The 19,529-nt window shown below is 35.8% G+C and overlaps 2 protein-coding genes across 3 annotated transcripts; both read right to left on the bottom strand.

The window, feature by feature from the left end:
- Positions 1 to 40: 40 nt before the first annotated feature.
- LOC124822216 (RING/U-box superfamily protein) lies at positions 41 to 4,917 on the bottom strand. The gene is made up of 2 exons (XM_088106717.1): positions 4,151 to 4,917; positions 41 to 655 (listed from the first exon to the last, which is right to left on the bottom strand). Exons 1-2 carry the CDS (start codon positions 4,839 to 4,841, stop codon positions 207 to 209), a joined length of 1,140 nt encoding a protein of 379 aa, XP_087962843.1. The 5' UTR covers positions 4,842 to 4,917; the 3' UTR covers positions 41 to 206.
- A 690-nt stretch (positions 4,918 to 5,607) lies between these two features.
- GLT1 (NADH-dependent glutamate synthase 1) lies at positions 5,608 to 17,563 on the bottom strand. 2 transcript variants are annotated; one of them, XM_088106716.1, is made up of 22 exons: positions 17,025 to 17,563; positions 16,831 to 16,950; positions 15,286 to 15,390; positions 14,798 to 14,950; positions 14,553 to 14,653; positions 14,361 to 14,457; positions 13,804 to 13,913; positions 13,402 to 13,505; positions 13,153 to 13,332; positions 12,717 to 13,060; positions 12,563 to 12,633; positions 12,005 to 12,474; positions 11,050 to 11,919; positions 10,687 to 10,841; positions 10,325 to 10,486; positions 8,627 to 10,228; positions 8,158 to 8,364; positions 7,795 to 8,063; positions 7,252 to 7,557; positions 6,853 to 7,120; positions 6,428 to 6,685; positions 5,608 to 6,175 (listed from the first exon to the last, which is right to left on the bottom strand). In XM_088106716.1, the coding sequence occupies exons 1-22, from the start codon at positions 17,361 to 17,363 to the stop codon at positions 5,885 to 5,887; spliced, it is 6,582 nt and encodes a 2,193-aa protein (XP_087962842.1). In that variant the 5' UTR covers positions 17,364 to 17,563; the 3' UTR covers positions 5,608 to 5,884. The 2 variants fall into 2 exon arrangements, with proteins under 2 accessions (XP_087962842.1, XP_047150157.2); XM_047294201.2 differs by lacking the exons at positions 14,361 to 14,457; positions 14,553 to 14,653; positions 14,798 to 14,950; ... (1 more) ...; positions 16,831 to 16,950; positions 17,025 to 17,563 and adding an exon at positions 14,236 to 14,297.
- Between the last annotated feature and the right edge of the window lie 1,966 nt (positions 17,564 to 19,529).

Here is a 19,529-nt window from a genome sequence, read left to right as displayed (position 1 = left end):
AAACATATTTTGAAAGTTAGCTGTTTGAAGGGACACGAGAAGAGATAAATTCGCATCCATTAAACACTTGATTACATACACACGAAACAATAAAACAATTATATGGTTGGAGGCATAAAAGAAAGATTAATCATATTTGATGGCAACTTCATGATTGATAGAGAGATATATATAGAAGAAATGTAAAAGGTGGAAGCATTACTGTATTATGTTGATGATCGAGCACGAGGTTGTGGAAACTTTCGGGGAGAAGTTCGGCAGATTGGACAGGAGGCGTTCAGTGGAAGCCATTCATCGATGCATTGTGCATGAAAGCAGTGTCCACATTCAGGTATGCTTTTCACCGTCTCTTTTGGCATGTACTCTGACAGACATATTGAGCACATTTTTTCCCCCTTCTTCGGTAACAGTCTGTTCTCACCAATAACTATTTTTGGGTACGATTCGATTGTGGGTCTGTCCAGGCCCGATACTGATGATGTGGGCCTTGAGCCTACTAGAGCCTCAAAATCTGCCACAGTTTCGTGAGTCCAAGGTCCATCATGGTTCCTCATTTTGAGCCAGCTGCAGATGCAACTCAATACTCCAAAGGAACATAACATAGCTGGTACCCCTATGCATATGGCTATGGCGTAACGGGCACCACGGGAAATTCCTGCACTCTTTAAATTAATGCTTAATTCTTCCACAACATAAGTCTAATGTATTCTCAGTGTAAATTTTAATAAAAATTATTTTAAAACACCTGTCTATGACTACAAGACTTTCCTTTTTATTAGATTGTATTTGTCTCAAATTTTCTCACTCAATTCCACTTTCTGCTCGGGAAAATCAAAGAATCCAGGAAAAAGATGAAACTAAGCTATGATTATGGTTAAATAGAAGGAAAAATAATAATTTAAAAAATATATAATTCACCATATTATTTCTCTTGTTTTTACAATTTTTTTCCTTTAACAAAACCCTATTACTTTTCTCACTGTATACAATATTTTTTCATTTTATTTAACTTATTTTTGTTTTGCGAGAAGCTTTTAATTCTTTCTCATGTATTTATAAGTTTATTTTTAGTGCGTCATATATGTGAAACACCAAAAAATTGTATTTTAGAAGTGGTGATAGTCTAAAAATAGTGAGACTCGATTATTTTAATATTAAACGGTTTTATTATAAATAGTTTTGTTATAAACGAGTTTCATTATTTTAAAATGTATCATCTCTCTAGAAACTACTTTTCTAGAGTTCTCTACCATCTTTCTCTAACATTTCTCACTCTTGGATAATTTGTTCCATGATCAGGAAGTGCTTAGACGATCCTTGGGTCAAGGACAACAATCTCTACCAATCAATTTCTTGTTTTGAGCCGATAAGTCGTTTCCTCTTTTTCCTCCGTACGTCTTGAACTATGATCATGCGACAAATTCTGTTTGCATGTATCTAGTAGCTTTTCTCTTCAATTCTTAGCTCAAATTAGGTTCTAAGGTTGATTTCCTATCACCAATTGGTGATTTGTAGGGTTTTCTAGAGTTGTCTTGCGGTGCAAGCATATGTCGGGGTTGCGTTGAGCTGTGTTGTTGACTAGAGGTAAGGGAAACTAGAGTTTCTTTAATTTATGTTAATTATGCATGTTAGAGAAGGTATGAATATTGAAATATTTGAGTAAAATTATGTTATATGATTTCGAAGTGTAGAAATCAATTATGTGGTGGATGTTTTGTGTGATGATGATTGATGTATGCTATGTGGAATTTGTTATGTGTGTTTTGATGTTGGATTGGGCATTGATAAAGTGAAGTTTAATGATGGAATTATTTGGAAGCAAGTGTTAATCTTGGTTATAGGTTTTTGGTTTAAAATGAGGTCTTAAGAAGTGAAAACTGTGAGAGAAGTCTTGTGAACTGGTTTGCAGTATGTGAAGTTTGTTTTGAGTGTGTGGTGAGTGGTTAAGATGTTTAAAATGGATGAATTTGTGGGAAGGTGTAATGATAGATAAGGTAGAGTTATACTTGGTTTAAAGTTCATTTTGAGGAAGTGGAGTACTGAAAATGAGAATTAGGGAATAGAGGTTCAAATGGTCAGTTGTAATAGTTTAGTTAAGTCAATTGTGACTTGTTTGAAGTCTTACCTTGCTGAAAAATGTGTCAAAAGTGATAAATCATGAATTGAGTCCTTAGATTGTTGAATTGTAAGTTTTGGGGTAGAAATTGGTTCATAAACACTTTAGATTGATGTTATGAAGGTTTAGAATCACTTAGTCAAGTGTAATTAGGTATATAAAACAATCTAGATGTGTTAGAAGTTGGAAAAAATAGATAGAATTGATATTTGGTGGTTGAGTTGCATATTTTTACAGAATTTCATTCTGCACATTATGCAAACTCGCTGTGCGAAGTCACCCTGGCGAGATGCTCTCTGCCAGGACATTCGCACAACGAATAGACGCGTTGTGCGAATGGTTTGAGAGGGTTTCTCTCTGTTTGATGATCCGCATGGCGATTTGGGACGCTATGCAAGGGGTTTAGGGTCTGATTCAATTAAGAGTTTATTCGCATAACGAGTTTAATCGTTGTGTGAATGGTTATGAGGAGTGGGTCTCTGTTTGAGGATTCGCACAGTGAGTTGCGTCGATGTGCGAGAAACTTCTAGATTCGCTCTGCAAATGTGTGCGTTGTGCGAATGGTCCAGGTTTAGTTCACTCTTTTCTTTTAGTCTTAAGTTGTTTTAAATGAATTGTTGAGTGCAATATGAAGTATGTTTAAGTTTGTCTTACATTACATAATTGGTTATTGTCACGAGTTATGTTATAAAGTAAAATATGGTTGATGGACGTAATTCCATGATCCTCACCGAGAGGTTACATGGTGGTGTCCTATGTTGTGATCCAAAGTGAATTCTCTTGTTGAGATTCAACTATGTTTAAAATGAATGCAGGAGCTCAGTCTTGGAGGTTATTCTAAAACTCCAATGGTCTTTCATTCTCAAGTAGAGAGGATTGATCTATGTCGTGAGGAGTAGCATGAAGTCCTAGTCTTTGGTGCTTCTAGTATGATCCAAGGTGCGTGATATCGGACTAACCTCGTGAGTGTGGTAGGGTGAAACTCATTGGCAATGGCTTTGCAAAGTAGTAGAAGCCACCACGAGTGCACGACCCGCCATAGCTCGACAATCATTCTAAGTCCGGACAGTCCATTCATAATAAGTGTTCTGCATAAAGGGTTTGATGATTGTGTAGTGATATGTTGGTTGTATATAACATGTTTTAAATGAGTTTATAATATATATATATATATATAGATATATATATATATATATAGATATATATATATATATATATATATATATATATATATATATAAATATATATATATATATATATATATCGTTTCTCAATTGTAAACTAGCTTACTCTTGTATTTTTCGTGGTTTGTCTTTGTTTGTGGTTTCTATATTGCGATGATCACCTTAATGATGTGAACTTAGGGATACAATCTTTCAGTTGACTCAGCGAGAGAGGTTGGGAGTGAAGCTTGCAAAATAGGTTCTACTCTTATTTTTCAGATGACGAATTTTATTCTTGGAAAGATCTATAGTTCTGTTTTATCATTATTAATGTAAAATTCATTTTAATAATTTATATTAAAATGAATATAAACATAAATTGCTACAATATTCGTTTGCTTCCTACAAAATTTCTAAAATATTGAATATATTTACCAGAAATCAGAAATGTTCATATCAATTTCAGTATTTCAACATTTAAGTATATGCTTTAGAATTTTCTAAAATGTAAATATATCTTTTTTAGACTCTCCTAAAATTTAAATATATTTTTTTGACATTTATTAGTATTAATACTAGATAAAAAAAAATTACACAAATTACTTTCTTAAAACCATATTAATTATAAGATTAATTAAAATTCTTTTAATTACAAAAATCGGTATTAAAATTGCTGTCTTTTAACAAGTTTTTAATGTCTCATTATCAATAAAAACTAAATAATATAAAATAATTATAAAAAAGTATTTAACATATTTAAATTGTTTCACTTGCATAAAACACATTTTACCCCTATTTAATTTTTGATTTTACTAAATTAGAGAAATAAATTTGCTAAAAGTTTTCAGATAGACAGTGGGACGGGACCTACCTTTCGAAGGGAAACCATAACAGTCAAGCTCAAAAGTCTCGTCACTCTTAAAGCCGCACCGGCCACCGTGGGACTCACACCTACCGCATGCCGGCGAATCCCACGAGAGACGCAGATCCTCGCCGAGTTCCGACGATGTGACTTGATCGTAAAACGGTGACTGCACAGGCACCTTCACCGTGGCCACGAAATCACACACGGAAGACAAGTGGCCAACCACAGTCGTAGAAGGCGTGGCGAAAACGGCGTAGTTCGGAGAATCGCTCAGACAACCTATAGGACGGTATCGACGAACGAGGTTCGCCAAATTGACGGAGCAGTTGAAGAAGGTGAACTGCTGGTGGTAAACGGCACGGAAGGGAGAGGTGGAGAGATTGAGAGAGAGAAGACGTTTGGGGAGGCAGTTGTCGGGATCGTTGACCCACAGTTGTTGGGCAGCGTAGTTTATAGTTTGGATTTTGAGTGGGCCCCAATTTGGTAGGTTGAGGAGTGTTTGGGCGTTCTGGTTGCAGGAGACTATGAAGCCTGGGTATCCGCATGGTTCTGCGTGATTTCCTTCTATGCGGAAGGGAAATCGGATTACTGGCTCACCACCCTGGCAAACGCTGTCTGAACATGTCTCTATGTTTGCCAGTACTAGGGAAGGGTTCAATAGGATGAAGAGCGAGAGTATGGGATTCGGGATTTTCATGTTTGGGAAAGTGCTGAGTGTTGACTTCAGCTTTCGATGAAAAATGTTCAGAGTGGTGCTAGACTGTTCAATATTCAGATAACTATATTCAGATTTTTATAGATATTATCAGGAGTAATGATGGTAAGGGGACGTTTGTTGATTTTGACATGAGAAAAAAATAGTTATAAAAATTTATATCTTTAAAAGAAAAAACATGAGAAAAAAATAATGAATAATAGTATCAAATAATTATTATTTTATCATAAATAATTATTATTTTATCATTATATATTACATATCAATAAAATTCCATTGGTACCCAAACAATTAGTGTAGATAACGTACTGGGATGGGTTTTACTGTGCGTCATCACGCTGGCAATTTGAATTATTGCTTGCTTGAAGAAGCATAAACATAGAAGAGAAGCAATTGAATGCACCACATGGGACTTAGGCTACATTCTTGTTGTGGTCTCAGGTTGTCTCTATTTTATAAATCTTTTGGGATTTCTGGATAGGCTTCAGTTTTATTAATGTTCATCTTTCATAATTTTAACAACTCATTTTTCAATTTTTAATTTTAGTTTATTCCACTTTCAGGGTTTTAGCAGTGACAATTTCAAAACGAATTGGTTCAAATTAATTAGTTTGAGAATTTTTATCCGCGAATAACATTGCAATCAGCATTTGGCTGTGAAAAAATGAGGGAGATGAGATGAGATAAAATGAAAAGCAGAACTCGCATTCGCATATTCAAAAACTCTACTCACTCAAAGCAATTCAAATTGGAAACAATAACAGGAATCACTAATTACCAAACTGTACATATCATACTATACGATGCGACAATTAGCTAAGAACTAATCTTTCCAGCAGGTAGCCTCTGCACTGCTTAAAAGAGACATTATAATTTTCTAGGCACTAACTTAAATCGCTTCTTTATTATATCCACTCTTCTATTTAGATGGGACAGCAGCTAAATGAACCTTGGACCTTGGAGCCATCTTCTATTATTCAATTAAAAATGTGAGAAACCATAAATTACAGAAGTCTTCTAAGTTATCACTGTTTATTTGCCACAGCAACGGTGCCCTTCTTGATTAGGTCCTGCTTGTGCTTCATAAGTTCATCTGGATTCCGGGCTATATTGTGCTCTATATCTTCATTTGTTAGGAATCTGTCAACTTGTGCCGCAGCTTGTCGCCCCTCTGAAATTGCCCATACTACCAGGGACTGACCACGTCGACAATCTCCAGCTGCAAACACCCCTCTAACACTAGTTGAGAAGCGACCGTACTCTGCCTTGAAGTTTGACCTGTTGTCTCTCTCCATATCCAACTTCTCTGCGATTGTCTGCCATACCCAGAGCACAAAATTTAGTTATTAGCAACTTTGTAATGCACATACCAAGGCATGTAACATTCCAGGTTAAAATCACAATATAGGAAATATGTTCAGAAATGAACTGATGAAATAACAGTTATTAAAATTAATGATATATTCGCCTTTTAAAACCAATTTTTTTATGATAAAGTCTTATGACGACATTATGGGACAACTTTGGGTGAGACATTATAACGAGATGAAGCTATTATGGATACTCACAGGTTCAGGGCCAAGGAATCCCATGGCCAGTAAAACCAGGTCAGCCTCGATAATCTCCTCAGTGCCCTCAATTTCCTTAAATTGAAACCTCCCAGTAGCATCCTTCTCCCAGCGAACATGTACTATTTCAAGTCCCTTTACTATTCCATTTTCATCTCCCACAAACCGCTTAGTCAATACCTCATAAGATCTTGGATCTTTGCCAAATTTTGCTGCACCTTCTTGGTGCCCATAGTCTACTCTGTATATGCGAGGCCACTGTATTCCAGAAATACTTAGTTAAAAAAGTCATTACCACATTTAAAGGAGTCCTTTAAATTTAAATGGCTCATTTTAGTGAATGGTCGAGTAATGTCAAGCGAATGTAAATATTGACAAGATGGACTGCAAGAATAAACACAACTTTAATTTCACATGGATCTAACCTGTGGCCAAGGGTTGCCTGGAGCCCTAGTTTGTGGTGGCTGAGGTAGAAGTTCCAGATTTACAATGCTACTACACCCATGTCGAATTGATGTCCCTATGCAATCCGTGCCCGTGTCACCCCCACCAATGACCACAACTTTCTTTCCCTTGGCAGAAATGAAGTTTCCATCCTGAAGATTGCTATCAAGCAAGCTTTTTGTGTTTGCATGCAGAAACTCCATAGCAAAATGAATACCGGACAGCTCCCGCCCGGGTACTGGGAGATCCCTGCATTGAACGTAAAACTCCCATCTCTTAACAACAACGACTTTTTTATTTTATTATTATACATCCATTCTAAGCAAAATTGAACTGAAACTACAGACAATGATAATATGGACTCCTGCTTTATGTCTCACCTTGGTTTTGTGGCTCCTACAGCTAAGACAATAGCATCGTTTTCCTCTCGAAGCCTGTCAAGAGAGTATAAAGGATCATGCCCGACACTAGCATTCACGACAAAGTTAATCCCCTCCTCTGCCATAAGGTTAACACGCCGTTGAACTATATTCTCTTTGTCAGCTTTCATGTTGGGAACCCCGTACATCATAAGCCCTCCAACCCTATCAGCTCTTTCATAAACTGTTACTGTATGGCCCATTTTATTCAGTTGGTCAGCAGCTGCCAGGCCAGATGGTCCGCTTCCAACAATGGCCACTCTTTTCCTGTATGAATTCAGATATTTACTAATGGAACTATTGCCTTGGGGATAATTACAATAAACTTTAACTACTGATCGGTTATATTATAATAACTACAACAAGCCAAACATATTAATAAGTGAAAGTTACAAGACACCATGTTGTAGATTGTACATTTAGACCTATCTGATTGAAATGAAACATCAGAAATAACGGAAATAAAACTGAGGAGCTGTCAATTAGATGGAAAAAAGTGTATACCCAGTTCTATTCACTGGAGGTCGTGGCACCATCCAACCCTCCTCGAAAGCTTTGTCTATGATGACACATTCTATGCTTTTAATGGATACTGGATTCTCAATAATACCAAGGACACAAGAACCTTCACAAGGTGCTGGGCATACCCTACCAGTAAACTCTGGAAAGTTATTTGTCTCAAGAAGCCTCTCCAATGCTTCACGCCACCTGTTTTGGTATACTAACTCATTAAATTCTGGTATTTTATTTCCAAGAGGACACCCCGAGTTTTCCTGCAAGTTGATTTAAGTATTCTTTAGTTTAAATGATGAAAGTGAAAATTGGAAGTTACAAAAGAAAGAAGTTCATGGAAGTGGCAATGCACACCTGATGACAGAAAGGAGTACCACAGTCCATGCAACGGGCAGATTGGGTTTTCAAAAGTGGACCAGGTTGTGTTTCCTTCATCACTTCCTTCCAATCATTCATTCGAACATTGGGATCCCTGTACTGAACACCTTCCCTCTCATAAGCAACAAAACCCCTATGTTTGACAGGATCAATTATTTGACTAGGCCTCTTTGAAGATTCAACCTGTTCAATAGTTAGGACATATTAGAAGACATCAGCCAACTAAAAATATAAATGAGTATTCAAGTATCAAACAGTTTTGAATTATATGAAATTTTGTAGAAATGATTTATTCCGTACGATAAATTTTCTTGGCGAGGTGGACGAACAAAATTTAACCATATAAAGTTATTATAAAAGATTTAACTTTTTTCAAAATGTAAGTATATCAAGAGCTACATTTGGTGTAAATGGATCCCGTCTTAAAAAAAGAAGTTAATATTACCTCACTAGGCTTCCCATTCGATGATGCAGTAGCCAGTTTCTTGAGCTCTTTAAAAGCATCTTTCTCCGCCAATTCCATTTCACCTTGCTCCTCTCCATGCTTAGAAGCAGACTCTGCGGCATCTTTGGAGGCTTCCTTCAATTTCATACTTGCCAAAACTCGTTTATACTCCTTGGGGAAAACCTTGATAAATTTTGGAAGAAGACTATCAAAGTCAGCAAGCACTTCCTTGGCAAGCACACTATTTGTGTGGCGCTGATGTTGTTGGATCAACATTTTTAGAGTAGCGATATCCTCTTCCTCCTCAATCTTATCCAGATCTACAAGCTCATGGTTGCACCGAGATAGAAACTCTCCATCCATATCAAGAACATAAGCAATCCCACCGCTCATACCTGCAGCAAAATTTCTGCCTGTGTTTCCAAGCACAACAACTATCCCACCAGTCATGTACTCACATCCATGATCACCAACACCTTCCACTACTGCCTTAGCACCAGAATTACGCACACAAAATCTTTCAGCTGCCATACCATTGAAATATGCCTCACCAGATGTGGCCCCATACAGAGCCACGTTACCAATTACAATATTCTGCTTAGGGTCAAAGGTACTCACCTTTGAAGGATAAACTACAACCTTACCACCTGACAACCCTTTACCAACATAGTCGTTGCCATCACCTTCAAGTTCCAAAGTGATGCCAGGACAGAGGAATGCACCAAAGCTTTGGCCTGCACTGCCCTCAAATTTGATGTGAATAGTGTCTGTTGGAAGACCGTTTAAGTGGTACCTTTTAGTAACCTCATGGCTTAGCATAGTTCCCACCGCACGGTTTACATTAAGGATTGGACTTTCAATGTATACTTGTAGACCCTTTTGTAAAGCAGCATCGGACAGGGCTATAAGCTTATTATCCAACGCCATGTCCAAACCATGATCTTGTTTTTGAACACAGTATTGAGAAGCTTCTGGTCGCAGTTCAGCTGCAGGTCTAAGCAATAAAGAAAGGTCAATGTTCTCTAGTTTCTCATTGCTTTTAATGACTTCTTTATCAACTTCGAGCATGTCTGAACGACCAACCATCTCGTTGACAGTACGAAACCCAAGCTGGGACATAATTTCTCGCATTTCCTCTGCTATCATGAAAAAAAAGTTAATAACGTGCTCGGGTTCTCCAGCAAACTTCTCTCTAAGTACTGGATCTTGCGTAGCAATGCCAACAGGGCAGGTATTCTTGTGACACTTGCGCATCATTATGCAGCCAAGAGTAATGAGTGGAGCTGTGCTAAAACCAAATTCTTCTGCACCAAGAAGAGTGGCTATGGCCACATCTCTTCCTGTTTTAAGTTGCCCATCAGTTTGGAGAACGGTGCGACCTCGAAGGTCATTAGCCACCAAAGTTTGATGGGTCTCAGCCAAGCCAAGTTCCCAAGGAAGACCAGCATTTTTTATGCCAGTCCATCTGGATGCTCCTGTACCTCCATCATGGCCAGAGATCAAGACATGATCAGCATGGCCTTTAACAACTCCACTGGCAACTACACCAACTCCAGCTTCAGATACCAACTTCACACTAATTCGAGCAGCAGGGTTCGCATTCTACATATAAACAAAAAGGGATTGAGGAAGAACACCCAAGACAACGAAATTCAACCAAAAGCATCCAATGTAAAAGGATTTAAGCCAGATATGAACCTTTAGATCATGAATTAATTGGGCAAGATCTTCAATGGAGTAAATATCATGATGAGGAGGTGGGCTGATAAGTCCTACACCAGGAGTTGAATTCCTTGTGACAGCAATGTCTCCTATAACCTTGTGGCCAGGAAGTTCACCGCCTTCACCTGGTTTTGCTCCCTGAGGAAAACATAAGTTAAAATAGTACAATTCTAGTATTCTACATTCAATGATAAAATTCAACTTTCCCGAAGGTCAAGTGAAGTAATCAAATATAAGTAGAACAACACTCAGATATTAGAGACCATCTGATGATTTTCTTTATAGTATCAGGAAATACAAAGAACATCAAATCCAAATTTGATATTTTTGACAGTTACCTGGGCCATCTTTATCTGCAATTCATCCGCATTTGTAAGATAGTAACTTGTAACTCCAAATCTCCCACTAGCAACCTGTTTGATAGCACTCCTTTTAGGGTTCATTGAGCCATCAGAAAGAGGCTCCATACGAGATGGCTGCTCACCTCCCTCACCTTTGGAAAAAGTTAACAAAAAATAATTTCATAAGAATAAGAAAATTTAGGAAATTGATCTAGAAAAAATAAACCACAAGAAAACAGATGTTTTTCACGTACAAATTGTCCCAAAAAGCATTTGGATATATACACACACACCCTCGAAAAGAAACTTGACAGTTTTTTCCTGTAACAACATAAAGCCATATTTTCCTTAAAAGCAAACCTGTGTTGGATTTTCCTCCCATTTTATTCATAGCAGTTGCCAATGTTGTGTGTGCCTCCAGTGATATTGATCCATAACTCATGGCCCCAGTGCAAAACCGCTTAACTATCTCACTGGCAGGTTCTACTTCGTCAAGGGGAACTTTTACTGCTGCCTCTTTAAATTTCAGAAGTCCCCGCAAATTGCAAGCTTTATTTAACTCGTGAATGAGCTTAGAGTACTGTTTATAGGCATCTATGCTGTTAGTTCTCGCAGCCTCTTGAAGCTTTGACATGGCAAGTGGATCATTGAGGTGAATTTCACCGCCTTTTCTCCAATGATAATCCCCGGGGTTTGGCAATGCAGTTGCTTCAGCACTTCCTGGAGAGAAAACCCGAGAAGGAAAGGCTAACTCGTGCAATTGAAGAGCATCACGAGCAAGCATCTCAAATGTTGCGCCCTCGACTCGACTTGGGGTTCCAGAAAAGCACCTGGCAATCACTTCTGATGAAAGACCCAGAGCTTCAAAAATCTGAGCACCTTTGTAAGAGGCCAAAGTAGATATTCCCATCTTCGCAAGCACTTTCATCATTCCATAGTTGCTTGCTTTGAAGTACTTCTTAACCAGCTCATCTTTTGAGTAGAATTCCCCACTTGATTTTGGTGGGATCTTTCCATCAACCTGTAATCGCCAAATTGCCTCTACAGCCAAATATGGGCATACAGCATCAGCACCGAAGCCAACAAGTGTACAGAAATGGTGCACTTCTCGTGGCTCGGCAGATTCTATTATTAATGCAACTCTAGTACGCTCAAGTGTTTTCACTAGATGTTGATGAACAGCACCAACAGCCAGTAGGGAGCTCACGGCAACACGTTCCCTTGAGAAGGCTACAAGATACAATATGAGATACAAATCGATCAGAAGGAAGTGCAGAGCATATAGTATATACACAATTCAAGTATAATATAATACCTCTATCAGACAGCACAAGGGTAGTGTAGCCATCACCAATTGCATCATGTGCTTCTGCACATATCCTGTCCAAGGCTTCCTCCAACCCTTTCTTACCACGACTCTTCGAGTATGTTATATCTATAACTTTGCTCCGCCATCCCCTATGATTCATTTTTTTAATGGCTTCCATTTCTTCAACGGATAAAAGGGGGCCTTTTAGGGAAAGACGGTGGCATTGTGCCTCGGTGATTTCTGTCAAGTCACCTTCTGGACCAACCATACATTCCATTGAAGTGACTATTTTCTCTCGAATAGGATCAATAGGTGGGTTTGTCACTTGGGCAAACATTTGCTTGAAATATTCAAAAGTGAGTTTTTCTCTATTCGACATTACTGCTAAAGGAGTATCATTTCCCATTGACCCAAGGGCTTCCGTACCATCTTTTGCCATGGGAAGTAATAACATTTCCAAGGATTCAACAGTATATCTGCTTGAATAAAACAGACTATATAAACATATCCTCTGAAAATGCAACAGATAAAGTGAAGAGTATATTCAGGGTGGATATTACGTACCCAAAAGCTTTTAGAGGAGCCAATAAACCATGAATCCCCATATTTTCCATATCCACATCATCACCGTATGCCTGTAACTCGTGGAAAATGTATCAGTGAGAATTGGCAACTACAAATTCAAGCAAAGTTCACACGGATTTTTATTTACACTTACGGGCACAACTCCTGCTATTGTCGGTGGCTCTCTTTCAGATTGCTGAACAGAATCAACTATGTCTTTTAGTTCTAACTTCTGCTTTTTGAGCCATTCCCCATATGGCCTTGCTAATGAATACTGTTCTTTTAAGGCATCGTCATTTACAACAATATGCTTCTCAAAATCCACCAGAAGCATCATGCCTGGATTTAGTCTTCCTTTTCTACACACGTCTTCAAGAGGAATGTCTACAACCCCAACTTCACTAGCCATTACAACACGTCCGCTGTGGGTGACATAAAAGCGGCCTGGTCGAAGCCCATTCCTGTCCAAGGTGGCTCCAAGATAGTGGCCATCAGTAACTGCAATAATATTGAGTCAATACCAAATTAAGAATCCATAAACAAAGGGCGTGTTACAGAAAAGCAGGTAATAATCAGTCCAGTAATTTTACATGCTATAAGAGCTGGCCCATCCCATGGCTCCATTAGAGCCGAGAAGTATTCATAAAATGCTTTACGCTGAGGATCCATGTTCTTGTCATTTTGCCATGCTTCAGGAATCATCATCATAACAGCTTCAGGAAGACTTTTTCCAGACTGAATCAAAAACTCAAGGACTCCATCAAAAGCTCCTGCAGAAGAAAAACAATATTAGTGTATTATGATAATACATGTGGCAAACAAAAATAAATTCAGATAACCTGAATCAGATGAATTTGCATCCACAATAGGCAAAAGCTTCTTTAACTCATTCTCCGAGAGACCAAGCTCCTTGCACTTCAGTAGGCCTTCACGTGCCTTCATCCTATAAAAAATAATTTATTAGGTGACATAGTCCTTCACTGCAAATGCAACGAGTACTATCCAACACAAAGCTGTTCTCCTAGTTCAAAATCAACTAGCATCAAACTTGAAAACTTGACTGGAACATGGTAGCGATTACATAAAAAAATAAGTAAAATAATAATGAATTAACTCTTCAATTCATCCATGTCAACAGCACCAGGATATTACTTATACAACAATTTAAATTTGCAGTGCAGTATAGTATTCATCCTTCTAGTTCTTAAACTATGGCATAACAATACTTATTCCAGACATACCAGTTTACATTCCCTCTAAGTGTGTTGATTTCTCCATTGTGCCCCAATACACGCATAGGTTGAGCACGATCCCAACTCGGAAAAGTATTCGTAGAAAATCGTGAATGTACCTGCACATCATGTATGCCAAGTTCTTAGTATTTATGGCTATTTCTTATTACATATAAACTGTTGCAGAAAACCAACAGCATAAACGAATATACTGAATTTCCAGTAGAAATTCCAGAAATCCTATTCCATTTTTCACCAAAATGATTTTTTCCCTCCACCGATATGATGAAATTGTCTTCCAGGCCAAGTAAACACAGAACATCAGCAGAAATTTCTGTAAACAGGATTATCCTCATAATGAGCTGTCTTACCAACTCACCCATTGCATCCAAATTCAAACTTTAATCAAGGAAGCGGAAGAACTTAAGAGATCATTCAAACCTCAATGCCTCAGAAGTCATTCCCCAACCTTGCATCTCTTCAGTTACTGGTTGTTCCCCATGCTGTTTGTTGGAGTATATAGAGTTAGTGGAGAAAGAAGAGAAGTTAATGGATAATAGATTTACCAGGGCCATGTAGCTCGTAAACCTTTCATTGCCAAGGTCTGCAAAATAGTAATCCTTCAACTGAGCTGGTGTTAACTGACCTTTGTAAACAACAGTCCTGTAGAAATTGGATAATGATTTAAACTGTACAGACGTTAAGAGTAACTATAATTTAGTTCTCAAAAAAAAAAACGCCCCCTCTTGACAAAGTACCTTGATGAGAGAGAACAGACGTAGAAATCTGTAATGCCATCATTATCGAGGTTTAATGCAGATGTTATAGCAACCATGGACAGCTTCCTTAATATATACATCTGCGTGGAAATATCCATTAACCATGACAGAACAAAAACTAAGAACCTCATTTTCCCCTCTTAATCCAAGAATTTTGCTAGCATGTTATTACAAAGGCCAAATTAAATGTTAATTTTTAAAGTAAAAGTCATATCGAGAGGTACCTGTCTTTCCAAATCAAGTTTTGACAGAGTACTCGGTGTAAGAAATACTTGTTCAATGACAGGCTCAGTTAGCAGGGCTGATTTACCCAATCCCGAGTTATCAGTGGGAACAGAACGCCAACCAAGAACAGAATGACCCAGAGATTCGGCAACCTGACAACAAAGGAACAGAACATATAAAAATAAATGCCACGAAGATAAAATAAATATACCAGTTTTCACGATGATTTTAATAGCAGAACACAAATAATAAACACTAGTGAAACAAACCCCATGTCAATGTCAACTACAACTTCAGCATAACATACCAAACGCTACGAATATACCTTCTGAAATATAGTTTTTCTCAAGCAAGCATGCATTAACTTAAACTTTCAACTAACAAAGAAATTTCAAATTTAAGTTACATTTTGAAATGCAGTTTTTCTCAAGCAAGCATGCACAAAATTAAGTTTTAAACTAACGAAGAAATTTCAAATTTAAACTACCTTTTGAAATACACTTTTGCTCTCTTCTCTGCGACTGTCGGATGTAGGCAAGAAAAGCATGCCAATTGCATATTTTCCGGGTGGTGGAAGCTCAAAATCCACAACCTGCAAACATCAAACCTCTTAGAATCATCACCCTAATGAGACAACAAGTTAAAACACTAATGAAAAACTATGCATATTTCCATTCATCATCATGTTCCCTGAAGAAGATAGAGACTGAAGAATCAGTCAACACATCTATGGATATATTTAAGAACTAATTCATGTTTAGTTATCCTTAATCCAGAACATCTTGTAGTGATTAATCTGATTCTCAAGTAAAAAGGTCCTAGAAAAGCACAATGAAAATCTGCATAGAAGATGAAGAAATTTGTTTCCATGATTTCAGAAGTTAAACCCAAAAAAAAATTCTTATGGTATTTGATTTGCTTAATTGGTACTAGACGTTATTTGACTAATATGAATTTAAACAATCGAGTCATATGTATATTAGTATATAATTTAATAATTTAAGTTGACTCATATTTTTAAAATAATCTTATGTCAAATATTAATAATTTTAAAAGGTTATTTTAAGTAGTAGGAGAAAAGGAACAGAAGGTGCTTCTTTGTATGCAGTTTTGTTTATGAAAGAAGTTAAATAAAAAGTACAATATTGTTATATTTTGAAATTAGACTCTATATATGTAGTTGGTAGAGGTAATTTTTTATCTGCACTTAAAATATACTGTGGCGTAATTGACATATAGATACGCCACTTAATTCAACCATTTAATCTATTCATTTTCGATCATATATATTTTAACTTTCACTTTATTTTTTACTTTTATTTCTCTCTTCTTTCCACCCCAATCCACCACCGCAAAGATATGTTGAATAATCCACCAAAAGTTATGTTGAATTTAGTATTTTTCAAATTTTAAAAGTCTACGAAATTCTCATGATAATTTTGAATCCAACTATATTTATTAGATTTGGTGCATTCAGCCCTGTTTACGGAATAAATATTAACATAATTGCATAATAATAAAGAAATTCAACCGCCCGAAAGAAAAAGCATAGTTTAACATATCAGAAAAGTTTCAAAAATAAATAAAAAAGATGAAAAGCGAATATAGCTGTGCGCCGGCGCCGAATCTTTGAAACACATGACCAAAACACTTTTTCCGAATAAAAAACAATAAAAAAAGTTGGTTACATTCCAATACAAAAAACAGTTACATACCAAAAATAATAATTCTAACGTAAATTAATTGTAAATACTAACTTTGTGAAAAATATTCAAATTAACTTTTGATTTAATCATATTTTATATTTCTTTATTATTTTATAAAACTAAGACTTCTGGATTCTTTTAAATTATTAGTATCTTAAATCATTGTTACAGACTGGCGAAAATATGATAAAACAAAATTGGAAAATAAAAAAACAAATTTTTTGTAATAATAAACTTTTACAAACAGTATATAATAAGTGGAATATGCTTAATCCAACCAAGAAAAATCAAGCGTTCTCCATAAAAATTAAAACGAAATAAAATACCTCCTTGTAAAATTGGTGAGGTAAAGCAACCATGATCCCTGCCCCATCACCAGTATTAGGTTCGCAACCGCAAGCACCTCTGTGCGTCATGCGAACTAGCATCTCCAAAGCATCGGCCACCTACACAAAACCACCCTGAATCAAAACAAAAACGCATATCCAAACTCACATGCAAACGGCAAAGTCGCACTCACCGTTTTTCGGTTGCTTTCACCAGACAGTTCCGCCACGAATCCCACACCGCAGGAGTCCTTGTCCATGGCTGGATCGTAAAGTCCGAGCGGTTTCTTCGGCACGGTGGACATCCCCGACCGAACCACGACCCTGAGCTTCGGCCTACGAAGTGGCCCCTCCGATTTCCAAACGTGAAGGCGCTCGGAACCCAGCCATTTCCCGCTGGAACGCAACCGTGTCCCCAAAAACCTCGTCACTCTCACCGCGCATCGAGCGTTAAAGAGTGATTTCTCGGTTTCGCAGGGTATAGTTCTTACGGAAGGAACCTTAAGCGTGGTAAACGAGATAGATGAAGACATCTCTTGGTGAGATTGTGAATATGTGAAAAAAAAAATGTTGAAAAGGCTTCGGTGTTTGATTGTTATATTATTTTTTTACGGTGAAATGCAACAGATCTGACATAAGAGAACGATGTTCCGTTGGTATGGAAATGAAAGAAGCGAGAGGAGTGCGCCGCCGCGAGGGAAACGGTTGGTGTGAGATCAGTGAATGGCAGAGAACTAAAGTGTTGAATTTATAGAGAGTGCGTGTTTGAAGGAGAGAGTGAGGTGTTTGTTTTTTTCATAGAATTTATCTAAAAAATAAAGGAAAAAGGAGCTCTAGCTGGGAACACAAGATATTTATTTATTACTCTCTCCCTTCAATCATTTTTATTTCTCATATAATCTTCTACTAGCCAAATATTTATACTTCTTATCATCATTTATATATAACTTATGGAAATATATCACATAATTCTCTCAATTAACCTATAGTTATATAGCAGTGTAATAAAGTTATCAACAAAGAAAATGTATCCTCTTTTGTGTTTTTTTTAAAGGTTAACTTTTAAATATTTATTTCATTATTTCAAAAAATAATAATATTCGTTATTTTTTAAATTGTATATCTCAGTTTAATATTAATTAGTTTGTATATATTTATTACATAAGGAAATCTCATAAATATATATTCATTATGATGTAAAAATTAATAAAGACAATATAGGAAGTTTTATTAATATTTTATTGAGATACATAAATTTATTGTTGTTATACATTTAAATTAATCTTAATCCACCCTTAGAAGGAAACAGTCAATACTTTCCTAAAAGAAAAGATAAAATAAATTAATGAAATAGAAAAGGGTGAACTTTCACACTCTTTAATTATATTTAAAGTTTAATTGTAATAACTCGGAGTATTATGTAATGAAATTAGTTTGTATGCCTATCATTCTTTTATCACTACAAAATTAACACGTTTTAAAAGGTTTTTAATAACTCAAACACTTCATTAGTTAAACTTATTACACACATCATTACTGTAAAATTTAATTTTGATTTAAAAATAGTATTAATCAGGTGTGCAATAAACTACATTGATCTAAAATTTGTCCGAAGATATACCTGTAATACCTTTTAAAATTTAAGTACATAAATAAGATAGAAATTCTAACCCTAGTTATCTACATCATCCATCAAATAACAAGTAATTAATAATAAAGATTATCTATTTTGTAATCTTGCTTGTCTAAACATTTTTTATGACTGTCCTTAAAATTTGAAGAGTATTTTTATTGTATTCTATTTTGTTTTACCTTTTATTTTATTGGAGAAAAGTGAAACAGTAGTTACTTTATAGAAACAACATAATTAAAATCATATTCATTAATAATAAACATAAATATTGATTATTGAATTAATGCCAACATAAAGTAAGACAAATTATTTCAGAAATAAATGTGTCCTCTAACAATTTGAAATCTGATTTTTCTTAATATAATTCTAATAGATCATCTCTATAAAAAATAATTAAAAATTTTAAAAAATATTATTTTAATATAATTAAATTATGAAGAAACCATGAGATTATGCGGCATGCTTTCATCGGCCCCACCTTCTCGTTAACTACTAACATCTTTTTTTTTTTAAATGAAGTAAAATGATACCTTTGAACAAAAATGAACAGGAATAACATAACTAACATTAACTATTGATTAAAAAAACAAATTTTACAAAAACAAAAGTTAATATAGATATATGTTATTTAAAAAAATATAAAAAAGGACATGTAATATATAAAGTATTTAAAAGTTATAATTCCTATGCAGCTCTTCTAAAAGAAAAATAATACATATGTTTATATATTTAACAGAACTTGTGGAGACACGAACATGTGTGTTTAATTTGTTTATAATAAAAATATAATTAAAAAACAGTGCGTAAAAGAAAATTACTAAATTTTATATTAAAATATGTACATAAAAAATCCTACAAAATATTTTTTATTAATTTTTACAATGCAGTGTAGTTTTTCATGAAAACAAGTTAGTTTTCATCAAGAAAAACAGTGGAAAAACTAAACAATTGCAAAAAAAGAATCTGTCATTAACTATTATAGATAGTATTTAGAGTTACATATGCAGATAGATTAATATTAATATATAAAAGAAAGTTGAAGATTTGAGGATCTTAATATTACATT

This window comes from Vigna umbellata, chromosome 2, assembly GCF_029865625.1.
Source record: "Vigna umbellata cultivar VRB3 chromosome 2, Vumbellata_1.0, whole genome shotgun sequence".
Lineage (NCBI taxonomy): Eukaryota > Viridiplantae > Streptophyta > Magnoliopsida > Fabales > Fabaceae > Vigna > Vigna umbellata.
Note: the sequence above shows the minus strand (reverse complement) of the source record. Positions and strands in the feature narration are given on the sequence as shown.

What these genes read in the sequence shown, in the direction of transcription:
- LOC124822216 (XM_088106717.1), bottom strand. Translation starts at nt 4,841, where the DNA reads ATGAAAATCCCGAATCCCATACTCTCGCTCTTCATCCTATTGAACCCT. An exon ending in TTATGGTTTCCCTTCGAAAG is followed by an intron (nt 656 to 4,150) that starts GTAGGTCCCGTC and finishes TAAAGAGTGCAG; the next exon opens with GAATTTCCCGTGGTGCCCGT.
- GLT1 (XM_088106716.1), bottom strand. Translation starts at nt 17,363, where the DNA reads ATGTCTTCATCTATCTCGTTTACCACGCTTAAGGTTCCTTCCGTAAGA. An exon ending in GGGAGGAAAATCCAACACAG is followed by an intron (nt 10,842 to 11,049) that starts GTTTGCTTTTAA and finishes CTTTTTCCAAAG; the next exon opens with GTGAGGGAGGTGAGCAGCCA. An exon ending in TGCAGATAAAGATGGCCCAG is followed by an intron (nt 10,487 to 10,686) that starts GTAACTGTCAAA and finishes TGTTTTCCTCAG; the next exon opens with GGAGCAAAACCAGGTGAAGG.